Raw genomic sequence first — 16,478 nt, forward strand, 5'->3', positions numbered from 1 at the left:
GCAGCAATGGAGAAAGGCTTACAAGAACAAGGTTTTATCACCCATGCATCTCTGTCCGCGCCACCGTCTGTCAAACCAATCAAGCTGTACTCGGATTTATCAGGCCTTCCCGCACCATACAAAGACCCAAAAACTAAGCTACGATATGCCAACACGCAAGAATACCAGATGATTTTACATCTTTCACCTGATGTGATTCTTGGGTTATTATCTCTACGCAAGGGATGATCCACTTTGACTTGGACCTTCTCAGTGTTGGGATGGCTCAAGTCATGACTTGACTCGAGTCAACATATTCATATGACTTGACTTGACTCCAGTCACTTTACAGAAATGACTTGGCTCTGCGTTTCAAAAATGTGGATCGACTCGTGACGTGAGCAAAATTTTCGAGTCAATTTCAAGTCATGAAATAATCGGCGTTGGCTTGGTCGCTGTACATTTACGTACATGTTCCCAACGCGCTGATAAAACCTGTGTGAGCAGCCAGTCATTCAATGGTTAGACGGCCTGGTTTTACTGAGCCTTCGTCGGTATGTCACCAATAAATTGACCGCAAATGAAATCAATCGAACTTATGTTGTCATAGACTACTAGTAATCTATCTATAACAGTGTATTTCTGTGACATCGATTGCTCAGTGCTCACATTAACGATAACCTCTCGTACGATTTAAATCTGTAATTCGTATGGTAACGTATGTATGGTATGGTAATTTATACCGTACATTTATATTACCAGTCAAAAATTGATGTAGGATTAAATTGCATTGTATGGACGTTTAAGTGGATTGTGTGTTGCGTCATATCAAATTCTTTGAACTTTCCGAGGTTTCATATTCTATCATATGCTTGGCTGACAGTTACAAACGTAGTTTATCAGTTCAACATAGGCTATATGTGAGCCATACATACAATATTTGTTTCTCAATTCCGAATTAATAGTGACTCACTCTGTATACTTCAATTATCTTGCAAAATACAATGATTTCTATCATGCCTCTAACTTTGAGAATCCAACGTGACTTTGTGTCATGACTCTTGACCTGACTCGAGTCAAAACGTGCATGTGCAATGACTCAAAAATAGTGACTCAACCCCAAAACTGCTGAGGAGTAATATGTAATTCTAATTTGGTTTTCAATATGATGATAGGCCTGCTTCTAAATGCATTTTTGTTTTTATAGCAACTGTCTCTTTCGTTCATAGGCAGCGCGTATAAATTCATCAATCATTACGCTAATCATAAAAATTTTGATTGTTGAATATTCATGCTTATTGCAATGTTTGTCACTATCTTTTTATAGCATACTAGACACTCTACTTAAAATGACCGCAACCACCAACGAAGACGCAGTCGGGTGTCTGTTTGAATTCTTACATAGTGAGATTGTGCGTTACGTATACTCAGCGGCCGACGACGTAGCCAACGACAAATGTATATCTCATCTGGAAGCAATGGGGTGCAGAGTCGGCCAGAGCTTGGTCGAGCATCTCGCAAAAGACGGCCAGCGCTTCAAAGAAGATTTGGATGTGATGAAGTTCATTTGTCGTGATTTTTGGACTGCGTTTTACAAGAAGCAAGTCAATAATTTGAGGACCAATCATCAGGGAGTCTTTGTACTGCAGGACAACAAATTTAAATTGCTTACCAAAATGTCCACTGGAAAACAATTCATTGAGCACGCTCCGAGGTATCTCGCGTTTTCTTGCGGACTCGTCCGAGGTGCGCTGGATGGACTGGGTGTGAACAGTATTGTTACGGCGGAAGTTGTGAATATGCCTGCCGTCAAATTCCAGATTATGATCCAAAAACCAAATACTTCATGAAGATCGTCTCAGTAATAGGCTACTTTTAAACATCGAATGTTTCACCACCCACCGCAAATATTAAAATAGATACATGCAGAGGAGTATAAATGATTCGGTTTGATTTCATTTCCTGATGGCTTGTCGCAGCATGTACAGAATTGGAGACCAAGTAACGGGGTGAAGACCTCCAACAAATTTGAAAAGAACATAGTAATCCAGCATGTTTTGAAGAAGAACGCCAGACCAGTGTAGATATTAGCACCAAACTCTAACATGCCCTTGGAACATCCATCATGCATGTATGGTAATATGGGTGTCCCAATTCCGGAATTATGTGTCAAAATCAACCTGTGTGATATACATGAGTAATCATCATAGTCTTGTAACTGCTAATTAAATTTCTTTCCTTGCAATTATACATAATTACACTTGGCCTTTTTAATAGATTATTTTCACAAACTATCTGGAGTCTTTGTCACCGTCTAACCTCACTGAAGAGGAAAACGCCATGAATATATTGTATGGGCAAAAACTATGGTTGCAATCACAGAAAAATATAGAATTAGCTAACAGCTCAAATGCATCTCAGTATTGTATCATAATATTGAGATGCCAGTTCTGTGCTCCATCAACTCTTCTGTTAGCTAGATTTGTTATTGTATTATTGTGTACTCGTCTGTGATGAAATGGACTGAACTGGTTTGTTATAATGCTGTAACTTTCAAGATACTGAATTATCCATCTCTAATCACAGACACAATATTTTGTCGAACTTTTTTCCATGATGGTTATACAGATTCTATGTTGATCAATGGATGTGATCATGTCTCTTGTGTAGTTGCTGAAACTCTGTTAAATCCATTTTCTACTTTACCTGATTTGAAAAGTTGAAAGTGACAGTAACATAATTCTTATGTAATCTTCTGGACAGAAACTTCTGAATTGTGCAAATCCAGCTGTGCCGGCAATATATTGTTTTGCTTTTAAGCATATTTATGTTTGAAGTGATCTCTTGTTATTTCACAATAATATTTGAATTATTATTTAGTGCATAAACTGCCTGGGATAACAACCATGGCCTGTATCATTAGCAAGTCGAACTTATGTGTGAAATCACTGAAGAAAATTCATGGATTACGGTTGATTCAGTCACAATTTCAAAGGCAAAGTACTTTGTCAGTGCAGGAGCGAATTGATGAAAAGAGGAAAAAGGCTTTGCTAGGCGGGGGTCAGCACCGATTGGACGCTCAACATAAAAAGGTAGACAAGATTTATGCTTATTATTTTAATCAAGTCATACCAATAGTTTAGTTGGCGGTATTGCTATCAATGCTATGTTTACTAAACTTGTTCATCCAGATTCATATTGTGCATTTTTCTTTAAATTCTTTACGTCCATTTGGTTTGTCACATTCCTTTCATCACATAGGAGTAGATTCATTATTAGGTACAATCATGCCTATGGATTTATAATCATGTCGGAAGTGCAAATGCTCCATATTTACACTATTGCGAATAATCGTTCAGGGAAAACTTTCTTCTCGTGAAAGAATCGAACTTCTTCTTGACCCCGGAACATTCATCGAGTATGACATGTTTGTCGAACAGCGGTGCACAGACTTTGGTATGGATGCAGATTCGAATAAGGTATATCCCTTTGTACAGCGGCGCCAAATAAATTTTAATTGTTTGATGTTTACATTTCAGTTCCCTGGTGATTCTGTTGTGACTGGCCATGGATTGATACATGGCAGGCAGGCTTTTATATTTTCGCAGGACTTTTCCGTATTTGGCGGATCATTATCAAGTGCTCACGCACAGAAGATATGTAAGGTGTGTGGTTAAAGTTTATAATGGCAGAGTATTTAAATGGTTCACCGTATGGTAATGTTCTTCTCTAAATTACAAATTATTATTTAAATAGTCAATCATAAGTGCTTCGGAAATCTTTAACAAAGTCATGTGTGCAACTGTGCATGAATTTCGATGTTCAGGTCATGGATCAAGCTATGTTGGTCGGAGCACCTGTAATCGGTTTGAACGATTCCGGTGGTGCAAGAATACAAGAAGGTGTCGAATCTCTAGCTGGATATGCCGATATCTTCCAGGTGATTTATTAGCCTACCCTGGCTTTGCTTCATTTAGCATCTAATTCTTGGTTAAATTATTACAGAGGAACGTAATGGCATCGGGTGTGATCCCGCAAATATCAATGGTCATGGGACCTTGCGCGGGTGGTGCTGTGTATTCGCCCGCACTCACTGACTTTACGTTTATGGTGAAAGACACATCTTATCTATTTATTACGGGACCCGATGTTGTAAAGGTTAGTATACGAGAAACTCTTGCCCCATGCAAGCTATGAAATTGTGGTTACACTGCACTATTTATTCCTACCCAAAATCTTTCATCTTCCTACTTGGCGTACTTCATCGACATATTCTACTATATTCAGTCAGTAACCAACGAAGAAGTCACTCAAGAAGAATTGGGAGGTGCAAAAACACATACAACAGTGTCTGGCGTGGCTCATAAAGCATTTGAAAACGATGTCGAAGCATTGCTTCAGCTTCGTGAATTGTACAGTTTCCTACCACTGAGTAATTCGGATTCGTCGCCAATTATAAAAACCAATGATCCAAGGTAACCAATAATTGTTATGATTGATTCACTTATAAGGTTTTTCCAGTGTGATGTTATTCATTTCTTTAGCAATCGATTATGTCCCGTTTTGGATGACTTGGTGCCATTAGACAGCACAAAGGCCTATGATATGTTGGAAGTGATAACAGCGGTAAGTATTATTCACTTTCAGTTCAACATCCCATATAGGCTACACATCCACGTTTTTTCTAGCTGTCAGACAATAATCATTTTTGGGAAGTTATGCCTAATTATGCCAAAAACATTGTGATCGGATTTGGGCGGATGGATGGGCAAACTGTGGGATTCGTCGGGAATCAACCGAAAGTCGCTTCAGGTATGTCCAAAAGCTATCTCCTTAAACTGGAATATATTAATGAGACATTTAATATTTGTAGGCTGTCTGGACATAAACTCTTCCGTTAAGGCGGCAAGGTTTGTCAGGTTTTGCGACGCATTCAACATCCCGTTGGTTACTTTGGTTGATGTACCAGGATTCTTACCTGGCACCGCACAAGAATATGGTGGTATTATTAGGCATGGTGCGAAGTTATTATATGCATTTGCGGAGGCTACTGTTCCCAAAATTACTGTCATAACAAGGAAGGTTAGTTGATAGCTCGGTAGTTTTAACCCATTCAGTGTCTAGTAATTGTGCTTTATTTCAAGGCCTACGGTGGTGCTTATGATGTGATGTCATCAAAACATTTACGGGGCGATCTCAATTATGCCTGGCCCGCGGCGGAAGTTGCAGTCATGGGCGCTAAAGGTGCCGTTCAAATTATCTTCCGTGGGAAGGAAGATCAGGAAGAAAGGGAGGCGGAATACATCGAAAAATTTGCCAATCCATTCCCAGCTGCAATCAGAGGTATGGTGTTTGTACGTAATTATTCGCGATTGTTGTTTCAATCTCGTTTCTGTCTTGCTTTACAGGGTATGTTGATGATATTATCGAACCGAGAATGACGAGGTCCTTGATATGCCGTGATCTTAAATTACTTGCCAGTAAAAAGCAAGAGAATCCAAAGAAAAAACATGCCAACATACCCCTATGAGAGTTCCTTTGCACCTGCCTATTTTCATTTTCCCCTTTGAATTGTACTTATGTGATCATGTTCAATTGGTATCATGGGTATAATACTCCGATCTATATGTGCTCTATCCGTGGATGTTAGCTATCAGACATTTTGACGAAAATACACGCTGAAGTTCCCGTTCTGCTTGAAAGATAATAGTGTGTTATCTTCATCTGTGAGAGATTTCCCTGCTGCATTTGCTTGGGATATACTGCAGACAGCTTCGAAAGATTAGCGTTGTTTGAGTACCAAGCTGGTGCAACAGGAATATGCGGTGACTTGTGTCGGTTATGATATTGACCTGAACCTCTCGCTTGGAGAAGACATCTGTAGATTTGTTTATCTACCTTAACCATGGTTCAGAGTAGTCAGCAGTCGGACAATTTCTTTAGTGCTACTCAAGTAGCAGTAATATAGAAGTTACTCAACGAATAGGGGTTGGCGAAGTGGTGATAACAGCCGCCGGCAATGCTGGTTCGATTCCAGTTGGAAACGTGGAAAATTCGTCTGGGCTCCTTCTGGCCTGTGCCGCTCGTTAATGCATATTGAGGAAGGTAGGCTACTCAAAGAAGCGAATGGAAGCGTCTAAATTAGAAAGACAGCCGAGTAAAGATTGACATGTGACACTAGTCATCCCCCGCCTTTATGATCATTACATCGCATTGTAGACTACGTGTGTGCCTTGAGCGAATGAAAGTATATAATATGGTGGTTATTACGAAGCAGCAATTTCTATACTTATATTGAAAGGGGTTTCACTTTTCAAAAAAATGTACGACTTGCTTGTGAAGTTGTTTCCGTGAATGCATTCTGTCCCAGAATTAGTAAGGAAATTGATACGCTGACCACAATGTAACCGAAGTATTTGCTGATCTGCTGAATACAGGTTTGCATCGAAAAAGAACTGTGACATCTGGCGCTAGGTCGAGGTGGATGACAGTATAGAGACCGCAACTCGTCGTCCGGCACCCTCCTATCTGTTCATTGCATCGCATTGTACATTGTGTGTGTCTTGATCAGATGAAAATATAATCTGACAATTATTGATTATTAAAGACATCGTTGACATTATCAAATTAGATCCACCCTCCTAAAGTCGAATCGTATCAATCGAGGGAATGCCCCGTGTTTTGAAAAGCCGAGGAATAGAATCCACTACATTCGTGGTTTCTCTCGATCAGACCAAAAAGTTTTGTTGTGAAGTATTCCGTCGTAGACATCATACGAACTTGAAAACAAATGGTGTGTGATATTTGAGATTACATGAAAGACGATGGCCGATAAAGAAACTGTAAAAGTAATCATTGGAAAGGTGTCACTTGAAGTTTCAAAGATCTTTCATAAATTCATCGAAGCTTACCGTGGGGACATAGTGTCAGCGTTAAATTTTTTAATGACCAGGTTAGTAAATTCCTGTGAAATCACGTTATAGTTATGGTGATTTTTTTCTTGTTGTATAGAAACTGTTCTACGAGAGATATTCAGTCCTCTGGCATGAAGACAGATCTTGTGGCTGAGGTAGAGAAGACTCACGTTCAAACCATATATGATATGATCGATTATTTCATATCAAAGCGCAGACTATTATCTAGAGGTGATGCACTTGAAATACTTGTATTACAAAGCGGTAAGTTCTGGCGTAAATCTTCTTCGTTGACAGTATGCGATTATTATCAATATGTTTTCCAGGTATTGAGTGGATCAATGATTCATCCATACGAATTTCCACCCTCAAATCGGATACAATGATAAGACTGAATGAGGATAGGAAGCTGAAGAAATTTTGCGACTTGGAAATATCTGTTTATTGCAAGAATACAAGTTTGCTGTTGCTGTTATTTGTAGGAATTGTTTCGAAATGCTAGCTGTTTATATACATCAGTTACAGTAAATATTGTATTTATATATGATATAATTTGTCAATTTTAATGAGCAAACTGAACTTTAATGATAGTTTGCATCCACTGTGCCATAGGAATTCATTTGCTTTATGAATGACGGGTTTAAACCATCGTATCAGATATAGTATGGTGCCCTTGCTTTACAAATATGATTTTTCATTCCGGCACTCTATAGTTGACTCAATGATAACTTTCAACTTGACTTCTTTAGATGCAGTGAACGTTTTTCACGCTCATAAATGTGTGCTAGCAATGGAGAGTTGTCATTTCCATGGTATTTTAGAAGAAGATACAAAGCTTGTTCAGGTAAGACAAATACTCAAATGCATCCATTGCCTGACTAATGACTGGCCTACAAAATCGTTAGCTGTGGACTGCAGCAACCTATGTTATTTTAACAAAAAACTGTATTTTTGTGACTCTATCAAGTTGTCACTAAGTTTCCGCCTGCAGATGAAATATGTATTGCTCTCAAAGTCTCAGTAATACTGTTTCATTTCAGATCGGGTATATTGCTGAACCAGATCTCTTTGGATACATTCTCAACTTTGTATATACTGGGGAAATTCATTTTGAAGCTAGCACTTGTTCACATATCTACTTCCTAGCAAAACACTTAGGAATCGACAAACTGGTAGAGTTATGCAGAGTAAGTCTGTGCTAAGCATCTCTGTATGAAGTACTTGGTGTAACAATTGTTTCTGTTACAGGATTATTTGAAAATATCCCACACTGTTCTGGAAGATGTGTCTATGGAGATAACTATAACGAAGCAAATGGATATTCGTAATTCGGTAATCATGCATATACATTATCAATCTGGCGTGGATTCAATTCTCTTTGGTCCGACAGGATCAAATTAATTGTATCCAAACTTGAGTAGTAGAGTCTAGATTACATTGCTATTCAAGTACATTCAACATTTCTTTTTTCTCCTTGGAATAAATTTACATTTTTACGAAGAACACTTCTTCATAATATTTGAGAAAAATTGAGAGAATTATATCAGGAACTATCCTGAATAGCGACTGAGTTACTTTCGTATTGCAGGATCCGGACTCAGAAGATGACCAATTGCTTCCTAGGAGATATGCATCGTCAAAGGATGGTAGGCGTATTCCACATTTGGCCAAAATAATTTTTGCTTTATATGCAAATGAGTTTATTTAGTCAGATACTTAATTTTTCCAGAACCATCATCTCCCATTACCAGGCCGATGAAAAAAACTGAAAAGGAATCCAAGAAAAATTACCTTAGAGCTGAAAATGAAGGTGATTCCTCATACTTTCAGAAAGCCGTTGTTTAGTTGTGTATGCTACGTATTCATAAATGGGTATATTTTGGATACAAGTCTACATTTTCTGATGCTATTATAGATTATTATATTAGATAGAACTTGAGTAATCCGCAGTTCACGAACAATCGTTATTCCGGGTTTAAATATAGCCTTGATGACTGATATGGATGTTGTTACAGGGGAAAGAAAGCACTGTTGTACGACATGTGGTAAACTATTTTTCAAGGTAACTGGACATACTAAATCAGTAGTTCTCAACTTTACACTCTTTGGTGTTTGCTCTTCATGGTGTCACAGCAATGCAAAATATCTCTTATTCTTCTGTACATCACGCACCGATTACAAATCAGTTTCACAAACGCGCCAAGAACGTCATTAACGCTATGACTTAACAGTACATCACAGATCCAGAACATATTGTTGAAAATGATTTAATCTATTTAAAATGGTCAGTAAATCCACAAAGAATGAAAATGTGCCAAAGGCAACGGTTGAGAACTGCTGTGATAAGTAGTCGCATAGAATTAGTTTTTATTATATTATCTTTGGTAACGTCCTCAGTCTGATCATCTGAGGAGACACGAACGCACACATTCTACTGACCGGCCATTCAACTGTGACCAGTGCGATAAAAAGTTCAAAACAAGAGACAACTTGAAAGTAAGATTCAACATATTTTGATTAAGAATCACCACTAAAGCTAATTTACTTGCGCAACTTATCCCTTTTTGTTTCGATATTTGTAATTCACATTAGCCGTTCACTACTATTGTCACTTCATGTCATCTCGTAAACTGCATAATATGCATGACCAATCTCCATAAGTGTATCCAGAATAAAAAACATTTAGCAGCAAAGTGACTCTTACAATCGACATAACCAACCAAAATCAATTCACAAATCACAGATTTAGAATGTGTACTTGTACGTGCATATTATACATCTTCATCCCTCATGGCCAATGGCTATAGGCATTGCAAATGCACAAACTGTGTTGGGGGGCGATTAAAGTTAATGGTGGGACGAATTTTTGGCTTCACTGATCCGCTATGAGGTAATAGGAAACAATGACATCACAATACCCAGTCTGGGTGTCATGTCAGTGAACCCTTTGCTACACCCTTCTAGGTTGAGCTCCTTATCATATTGGCATGAGAATGAGGACCTGTTTGCTAACCGTTTTTTCCTCCTGAAGAGGCACGCCCTGACGCACACAGAGGACCGGCCGTTTTTCTGCGAAATATGTGCAAAGCAATTCAAAGACAAGCCCGGGTTGCTGGTTCACCAGAAATCACACAGGAAAGCGAAATTACAGTGTCAACATTGCGACAAAAGTATGCCGCCATCGCTGTTGCTATATAATTCATTACTATCCGCATATCTAATTCAGCTTTCACACATCGAAATCGCTTGACCAGTCATATCTTAATGCACACCAACCCACCGTCTTGCAAAACTTGCGGCAAGCAATTCAAGCATCGGACTCAACTCGTTAGGCACGAGATGATTCATACCGGTAGGAAAATGATCTGTGACGCGATAATGGTTTCGTGACGAAATTTTCAAAACAGGCGACCGTCCGTTCAGCTGCGAGAGCTGCGGGAAACAGTTTATCGACATGCACAGCCTGAAATTGCACCAGAAAAGACACACCGGTTTCGACATGCACGAATGTTCACAGTGCGATAAAAAATTTATTGACAGATATCACTTGACAAGGCACATGAAGATGCACACAGGTGACTACCGTCGATCAGGGCTGGGCTATTTTTTTCCTCCCTACCTATTTCATTGCACGTTGTGACAATGCTGTGGGTTGATCACGATTTCACGGAAATGTCATTTCCGCTCACGGCGTAGCTTTGTAGGCCTACTACATTTTTTCCGTACGGTGAGATGCGACAAATCGATATTCCAAGGCTTCCACAATGGCAAATAGAGTCAAGACTATAATTCTTCTTGATAAATGAACTCTGTAATGGCAAGGAGCGTATAATTTCAGTACAAATCATCTCCCACTATTCGACGCGAATCATTAGGCTACAATTAAAACTCGATTCGGATTCGAGGACTTCAATCATTGCGCCCAGCCTTACCGGTGATGTTACTAATCCTGAAAAATATTTAGCACGTTGTGTTTTATCCAGGTGAGAAACCTTACATGTGCGACCATTGTGGTAAATCGTTTTCGCGTGGAGATAATTGCGAAATTCATAAATTGTCGTGCGGCTCAAAAGGCATCATACCGCAAACGAGTCGACCAACGGCGGACAAGGCTGTAAGAAATGACTTAATTTAATAAAACATCAGAATTTAGATGATAAGAAGGGCCATCATTTTCAGGCAGCAAAAATGAAGAAGAGTTTGGTTCCGCAGAGGAAGGTAGGCTACTACGCATGGTTTGTCAAAAAATATGAATGTTTCGCTATCAAGCATTTATTTAAGGAAACCAGTTCAATCGTGAATTTCATTAAAGACGCTAATATGGACTTCGCGACCCTGAATGAGTTGAATGGCGGCAGATATGTGAAGATTGCAAAAAAGTGATTGGCATCAGCGTCCCTAGTGGCTACGAATTGTTTTGGATTTCTACTGGACGGCCGGAGATTTTCCAGCGAAGTACTGAGGCATTCATTTTGTCATTGTGTTTTTACAAAACTAAAAATAAGATTTGATACTACTCACGGAATCTTAAAAATTGACAGACCTGACGGTCGTCAAGTCGTAATAGTAAACACTTACTATGAAATGTAATAAATTCGGAAGGCTGAAATTCTGTAGATTATGGCCGATGGGTCGGATACTTTAAACTGTTAATTGTGGGTGGCGACTTCGGCAGGATGCGTCTTCGCGACTAGCGCAAAATGACCAATTACACTACGCAGGTTGAATTTTCAAAAATCTTCTCAGTTACCGTGATACCGGGGCTCTTTCACCTAGTTGTCATGCCAATGTCACTCTTAAAAGTGACGCAAACCTATCCCAAAACTGATATGTATTTTACAAAGTGCAAAAAAATGAGTGGGTTTGCTGAAAAAATTCTCAACAAGTGTAATTAGTCTAAAAACATGACCGCCCAAAAAAGCAGTACAAGTAGGCCTACTTGCGAGCTCGGAAAGAGCAAAACTACATAGTTACTGACCACCCCCTGCTATCTATCGTATGAAGAAAAGCGGCAAACTTCAGAAATCTTGGTTTCGCGCGACTGTGTTCACCAAAGGAGTGACCGGTTAGGTGCGTTTCCGCTTGTATCGCGAGACGAAGGAGTTGTAGTGGTTTCTTGATTATACTGATTCGGACAAGCATACGTCGCCATGTCTATCAAAACTCCCAATAAAATACCGACTCCCAACGCCACGACCGCCACGATTATGTACGGAAACAAAGTGTTGATCCGCGACCTGCTGTCGAATCTGGACGATCGCAAAATTAAGTCGGCGTCGCTATGCGTGCGATCGCGCATGTCCGCGTTGCCGCGTTCGCCTGCTCTTGTCAAGTCTTCATCGTAATAGTATGTCTCCCCGTTCCCGTAACCGTCGTCCATTGCTTGAAATTGGTCGCCGCCAGTGCTCACGTTGGACCGATCACCCATTTGTCCGTCGTTGGGTGTTTCTTCGTGTCTATTGTAGCAATGGAATATGTCTCTGATTTGCTATTGATTCTATCCATTTTCATCAGCAAGGGCAAGGCAAAGATCATATAGACAGCATACGAATGTTAGAGTGGCATAATTTTATACTAATGCAATGACGTCACATAACCAATAACCATGGTGTGTGCACACAATATGACGTCACCATTAGTAAGTAGAAAAATTTGAGGGGTAAAAAGAGACCTTCCACTCCGTCGACTGCAGCAGTAGCAAGTAGGTGGTACCAGAGGTGTTTAGTAACAGAGTACGTCTACGTTTCTGGGGTAGTCTAGTAGATTTTGAGTACTTGTACTACTTAGTCGAGTGGTTAAGATTTTTGAATACTATTAGCCAAAACTAGGCCTACTTGCGGGAAAATAGAGTAGAAATTTATGGCGTTACTTGTACTTGAGTACGATCGATGACTGCTTGACTACCTCTGAATTAGCATCGCATCTGATGACAGCATAGTTTTGACCTTGCAATTATATAATAAATATTTGCGGAGATGTAGCCTGACACTTGATAAGCTCTCTTGATTTGGTGACGACTAGTGAGTATATTCGCGCCACTTGCGCGGTCAATAACTTCATTGATTTCACCCGTATAAACTGATAATTTGAATATCCACCTATAGAAAGAAACCAACTCGGGTCGCATACCGGGAATCCGTGGATCCGGAATTAGTTTCGTCTTGCATCTCTGCTTCGAGCTGTGCTCCCTCCAACGGGCTCAACGTCTCCCTTGAAATAGTCAATACATACATGATTGACGCTATAATCTAGCTGCCTCTAAACAAGCTGAAATACCTCTGTCGACGCCAATCGTGCTGTCCACTTCGTATTTTGGGGTTGGCATCAACCGCGGAATATTCTGCTCGGCCACTACTGATCCATTGCTCATCCTGATGGGTAAGTATCGGTTGAAATTCAAACTGCGTTATCAAGTAGGCCTACTTGGAGTTACAAAGAATATAGGCCTACCTCGCTTCCGTTATGGAAATTGCCTCCTGAATCATCTGCAACATCTAACTCCCATTCCTCGGAAAAGTCAGCTACTGCCATTTGATTGTACTCGGTGTACTCAACTTAGACTGGAATTGCTATGTTGAAATTGAAGTTGGTATTGCTTGATATGTCGAATCGATGGCCAGATTTGATGTGTGATGCATGAATGCATATTGTGTAGTGTTGTTTGGTTAAACAGTAACTGGGTGTATGTGTTGTTTACGGAGCCGACAAAGGACGGTTACGAGTTTCTTATACCTGGCTTTGTATATAGCCATGTTATCTAGTTCTTGCCAATTCGATGTATTATGGAAAAATCATCTATGGCCTTTGATTCATGCATGCGTTTTTAACATATTGGGGCAAGCTTTGAGTACACAATGGATATCCGAACCCAGCGCAATGATTCGGCGTCGAGGTAGTTGGTAATAGACTGTTCTGAGTCGATACCAGTTCAAAGTTATTGTCACGCCGTAACTTTCTATTCAATTACGGCTAGAAGTATATAATGGAAGGTCTGAGAAGTACTCAATATACGTAGTGTGAAAAGGTCGATTTTGTTTAGGGTTTGCATACTTTTATTTGAAAGTTAATCGGTGGTGGCTGCATTCAAAATTGCATAATGTATATTCGCGACAAGCGCATAATGACTATATAGTGACGCTACAATAGTGGCTCGATTGGAAATATATTCAGCAGTTACTGTGATCACTATTTCGCACATGACTGCACAAATGGAAGTGGTATCAATAACTTATCCGAAAACTATACTCACTACCGAAGAAGTTTATAGCCTAAATATCATAACCACATGAGTAAGTATCGTGCAAGTTGACAGAACCTACGTGAGTTGCGAGAAAGTAGAAGTACTTCGTTACGACTCTGCGTGTATGCGTGACATTCTTGGCGCTGTGAAACGATTGCAAACAGTGACAATACAGGACGTCTGCCGTGTACATTTAGCTGTATTGTTGAAATTTCCTTCAATGCCAACAAACAAGGTTTAGCAGAACATAACTCCCCACAACTTTTTGTTTGATGGTATGTTCATAAGGCGAAAATTCCACAGTATTGGCGTATAATACGTTTTGGCATGATGACCATCACAATGAGAAGTTCATATACTGCATTCGTTAATGAAACATATCGGCCCCAGCCCGAGCCCCACAAAGTAATTCCATGAAATATGAATGTCAGATAACATCTCCTTGTTGTCCGCTCCTTCACGAGTCCTTCATCTGTGAGATAGCCGCTTTTAGGTGTCCGGCAGGAACGCACCCTTCCTTGATGGCAGTCTTCAACGAATGCTGTTTCAACGAACCGTCCCCATTTTGCTCAAAGTCAGACTTTCCGAAAAATTTCTTCGGCACCTCCTCAAACAAAGCGGGAACTCGCTCTTTCCAGGCTTGGAGCATCTGAAAAAGGATAATTACTTCATGGAAGATGCGGCATGCACAGGATACTGAATGAAAAATAATGGAAGATAACGTAAAAGGACAAGCGGCAAAATGAGGTAGCATGTGACGAATGGCGAAGTCAATATATCAGATCGTGTCCAGTAATCCCGAGCTCGGACCAGTATTTATTAGGCAAGAGTCTGATTGTATTTCGATCTGAATGTGGATGGGGACAGGACATGCTCGTCGACTGCCGAATTGTCGTCGAGATATCGTTCCCCAGTTCTGGCATACTTGATAAAACGGTGATCTTTCAAGTCGACCACATGATGGTTGGACGACGAGAACGCGCGTATGTACGGTGTAGTACTTTGCGATTTTGATTGCGAGGCAAAGAAGTCATTGAAATTTGTGGGGCGGTCACCTCGGTTGAACTGGTAGATAAACTTGGTACTTTCTGGTTTCCGCATATCTTTTTGTGTTTCGAACCCCGTATCTTTAGAGCAGCGACTTGTTGGACGCACAACCAGTGATACTGAGTACCTGATTAGTTGTATTCTTTGCAAGTAATAGAATATGTTTCATTCGGGCTGTAATCATAGACGTATTGTGAACGATAACGGTATGCGCAGTTTTAAATTTAGGTAGTGGCAAGAGCACCACTTGAAAATTACAGCCTTTACATAAATTACATCCTTTACTGACCTTCTTCCTGTCCTCGTCGCTGACAAACTGTACCGCGTAGCAAACATTGGCCGGTAATACACTCAATCCACAAAAATGTAGTCCACCCGCTTCGATAGGCCATAAACACACATCTATATCACCGCAGATGCCATCAGCGCGATACGCATTCGGCGGCCCACCTGTCGTACAGGATATCACAGCCCTCTTGCCCTAGAAAAGAGCACACGCGTTATAACGATCCTCTCTGATATCAGCATCATATTGCTCGCTAATGTTGATAGTTGTATGTTATTGTATATAGTGTAGACACAGCCCTATCGTCTCGTACTAACCGCAAGAAATCCGTGATCCTGGGTATGTTCTGGCACGGAGAAAGCAAATCCATCAAGGAAAACACGGTCAAACCAACCTTTTAAGATGGCCGGCATGCCCAGCATGTAAATGGGGAACTGTTGAAAAGGTGAAATATTTATATCTACAGATCGCGAGTAATTGGCTGCATGAATGCCTTGCGCTTGAGGTATATTTCATGTACCTGAAATATTAGAAGATCGGCCCATCTGACTTTCTGCATTTCCGCTACAACATCAGCAGATAATCGATTGTCCTTGCATGCCTCAGTGATTTCATAAGCGTAATTAAACACTTCGTTCTTGAAGTTTCCTATAAATAGAAAAACTAATGTTTGCGAGAAACCATATAGCAATATCCTACTTATTAAGTAATTCATGCTCAATTACAGTCGTCTCCGTTTAATTCGGACACCAGATAACCCATACAATCGCTTATTCGTCCAAAATGGTCAGGCACGGAACAAAATTGTAAATTGCACGTAAAAAATTAATTCGGACACATGTCGCAATTCCTTGTCGCTAGATTACGGCATTCGTTTTAACACAAAATGAGTGATTACAGTGAATAATGACGAATCATGCATTAATAATCGACCAATGAACTCAAACAAGTACGTGCCAGCTTCATATATAATCGCTTTTAATTGAGCACAATTGCGTGTATCTTGTAGAAA

General features: G+C 40.1%; 5 protein-coding genes across 8 annotated transcripts; 3 read left to right on the top strand and 2 right to left on the bottom strand.

Annotated features, from left to right (window-relative positions):
- Positions 1-225: 225 nt before the first annotated feature.
- Positions 226-2,859, top strand: LOC145455388 (trafficking protein particle complex subunit 6b-like). The gene has a single exon (XM_080333362.1). The coding sequence runs from the start codon at positions 1,329-1,331 to the stop codon at positions 1,827-1,829; it is 501 nt and encodes a 166-aa protein (XP_080189488.1). The 5' UTR covers positions 226-1,328; the 3' UTR covers positions 1,830-2,859.
- A 20-nt stretch (positions 2,860-2,879) lies between these two features.
- On the top strand, positions 2,880-5,686 carry LOC145455382 (propionyl-CoA carboxylase beta chain, mitochondrial-like). The gene is made up of 11 exons (XM_080333354.1): positions 2,880-3,071; positions 3,339-3,458; positions 3,519-3,644; positions 3,806-3,919; positions 3,985-4,137; positions 4,267-4,454; positions 4,524-4,605; positions 4,668-4,791; positions 4,853-5,061; positions 5,124-5,322; positions 5,388-5,686. Exons 1-11 carry the CDS (start codon positions 2,886-2,888, stop codon positions 5,507-5,509), a joined length of 1,623 nt encoding a protein of 540 aa, XP_080189480.1. The 5' UTR covers positions 2,880-2,885; the 3' UTR covers positions 5,510-5,686.
- Positions 5,687-6,469: 783 nt separating this feature from the next.
- On the top strand, positions 6,470-11,502 carry LOC145455381 (uncharacterized). Of its 4 annotated transcripts, XM_080333351.1 has the most exons (16): positions 6,479-6,931; positions 6,991-7,157; positions 7,220-7,351; positions 7,643-7,737; positions 7,934-8,080; positions 8,142-8,225; positions 8,482-8,539; positions 8,623-8,703; positions 8,909-8,955; positions 9,291-9,389; positions 9,925-10,063; positions 10,120-10,245; positions 10,301-10,468; positions 10,877-11,007; positions 11,073-11,111; positions 11,175-11,502. In XM_080333351.1, exons 1-16 carry the CDS (start codon positions 6,804-6,806, stop codon positions 11,274-11,276), a joined length of 1,743 nt encoding a protein of 580 aa, XP_080189477.1. In that variant the 5' UTR covers positions 6,479-6,803; the 3' UTR covers positions 11,277-11,502. The 4 variants fall into 4 exon arrangements, with proteins under 4 accessions (XP_080189479.1, XP_080189478.1, XP_080189476.1 ...); XM_080333350.1 differs by having other exon boundaries at positions 6,476-6,931; positions 11,073-11,502; XM_080333353.1 differs by lacking the exon at positions 10,301-10,468 and having other exon boundaries at positions 6,470-6,931; positions 11,073-11,502.
- On the bottom strand, positions 10,404-14,591 carry LOC145455386 (uncharacterized). Its single transcript, XM_080333360.1, has 4 exons — positions 13,344-14,591; positions 13,170-13,264; positions 13,023-13,103; positions 10,404-12,349 (listed from the first exon to the last, which is right to left on the bottom strand). Exons 1-4 carry the CDS (start codon positions 13,422-13,424, stop codon positions 11,941-11,943), a joined length of 666 nt encoding a protein of 221 aa, XP_080189486.1. The 5' UTR covers positions 13,425-14,591; the 3' UTR covers positions 10,404-11,940.
- Positions 14,591-16,181, bottom strand: LOC145455978 (ribosyldihydronicotinamide dehydrogenase [quinone]-like). Its single transcript, XM_080334005.1, has 5 exons — positions 16,166-16,181; positions 15,987-16,114; positions 15,784-15,900; positions 15,470-15,661; positions 14,591-14,782 (listed from the first exon to the last, which is right to left on the bottom strand). The coding sequence occupies exons 1-5, from the start codon at positions 16,179-16,181 to the stop codon at positions 14,591-14,593; spliced, it is 645 nt and encodes a 214-aa protein (XP_080190131.1).
- Positions 16,182-16,478: the final 297 nt, after the last annotated feature.

The sequence above is a fragment of the Botryllus schlosseri genome, chromosome 14 (assembly GCF_051294905.1).
Source record: "Botryllus schlosseri isolate E-star chromosome 14, Bs_hap1, whole genome shotgun sequence".
Taxonomy (NCBI): Eukaryota; Metazoa; Chordata; class Ascidiacea; order Stolidobranchia; family Styelidae; genus Botryllus; species Botryllus schlosseri.

Coding starts and splice junctions, on each gene's coding strand:
- LOC145455388 (XM_080333362.1), top strand. CDS start 1,329: ATGACCGCAACCACCAACGAAGACGCAGTCGGGTGTCTGTTTGAATTC.
- LOC145455382 (XM_080333354.1), top strand. CDS start 2,886: ATGGCCTGTATCATTAGCAAGTCGAACTTATGTGTGAAATCACTGAAG. Junction 3,072..3,338: donor TGGACGCTCAACATAAAAAG/GTAGACAAGATT, acceptor ATAATCGTTCAG/GGAAAACTTTCTTCTCGTGA. Junction 4,138..4,266: donor CGGGACCCGATGTTGTAAAG/GTTAGTATACGA, acceptor TACTATATTCAG/TCAGTAACCAACGAAGAAGT.
- LOC145455381 (XM_080333350.1), top strand. CDS start 6,804: ATGGCCGATAAAGAAACTGTAAAAGTAATCATTGGAAAGGTGTCACTT. Junction 7,352..7,642: donor TGTTTATTGCAAGAATACAA/GTTTGCTGTTGC, acceptor TGACTTCTTTAG/ATGCAGTGAACGTTTTTCAC. Junction 8,081..8,141: donor AACTGGTAGAGTTATGCAGA/GTAAGTCTGTGC, acceptor TTTCTGTTACAG/GATTATTTGAAAATATCCCA.
- LOC145455386 (XM_080333360.1), bottom strand. CDS start 13,424: ATGGCAGTAGCTGACTTTTCCGAGGAATGGGAGTTAGATGTTGCAGAT. Junction 13,265..13,343: donor ATTTCCATAACGGAAGCGAG/GTAGGCCTATAT, acceptor CTTACCCATCAG/GATGAGCAATGGATCAGTAG. Junction 13,104..13,169: donor CACGATTGGCGTCGACAGAG/GTATTTCAGCTT, acceptor GACTATTTCAAG/GGAGACGTTGAGCCCGTTGG.
- LOC145455978 (XM_080334005.1), bottom strand. Junction 15,901..15,986: donor CCGATCTTCTAATATTTCAG/GTACATGAAATA, acceptor CCTTTTCAACAG/TTCCCCATTTACATGCTGGG. Junction 14,783..15,469: donor GCGACGAGGACAGGAAGAAG/GTCAGTAAAGGA, acceptor ATCCTTTTTCAG/ATGCTCCAAGCCTGGAAAGA.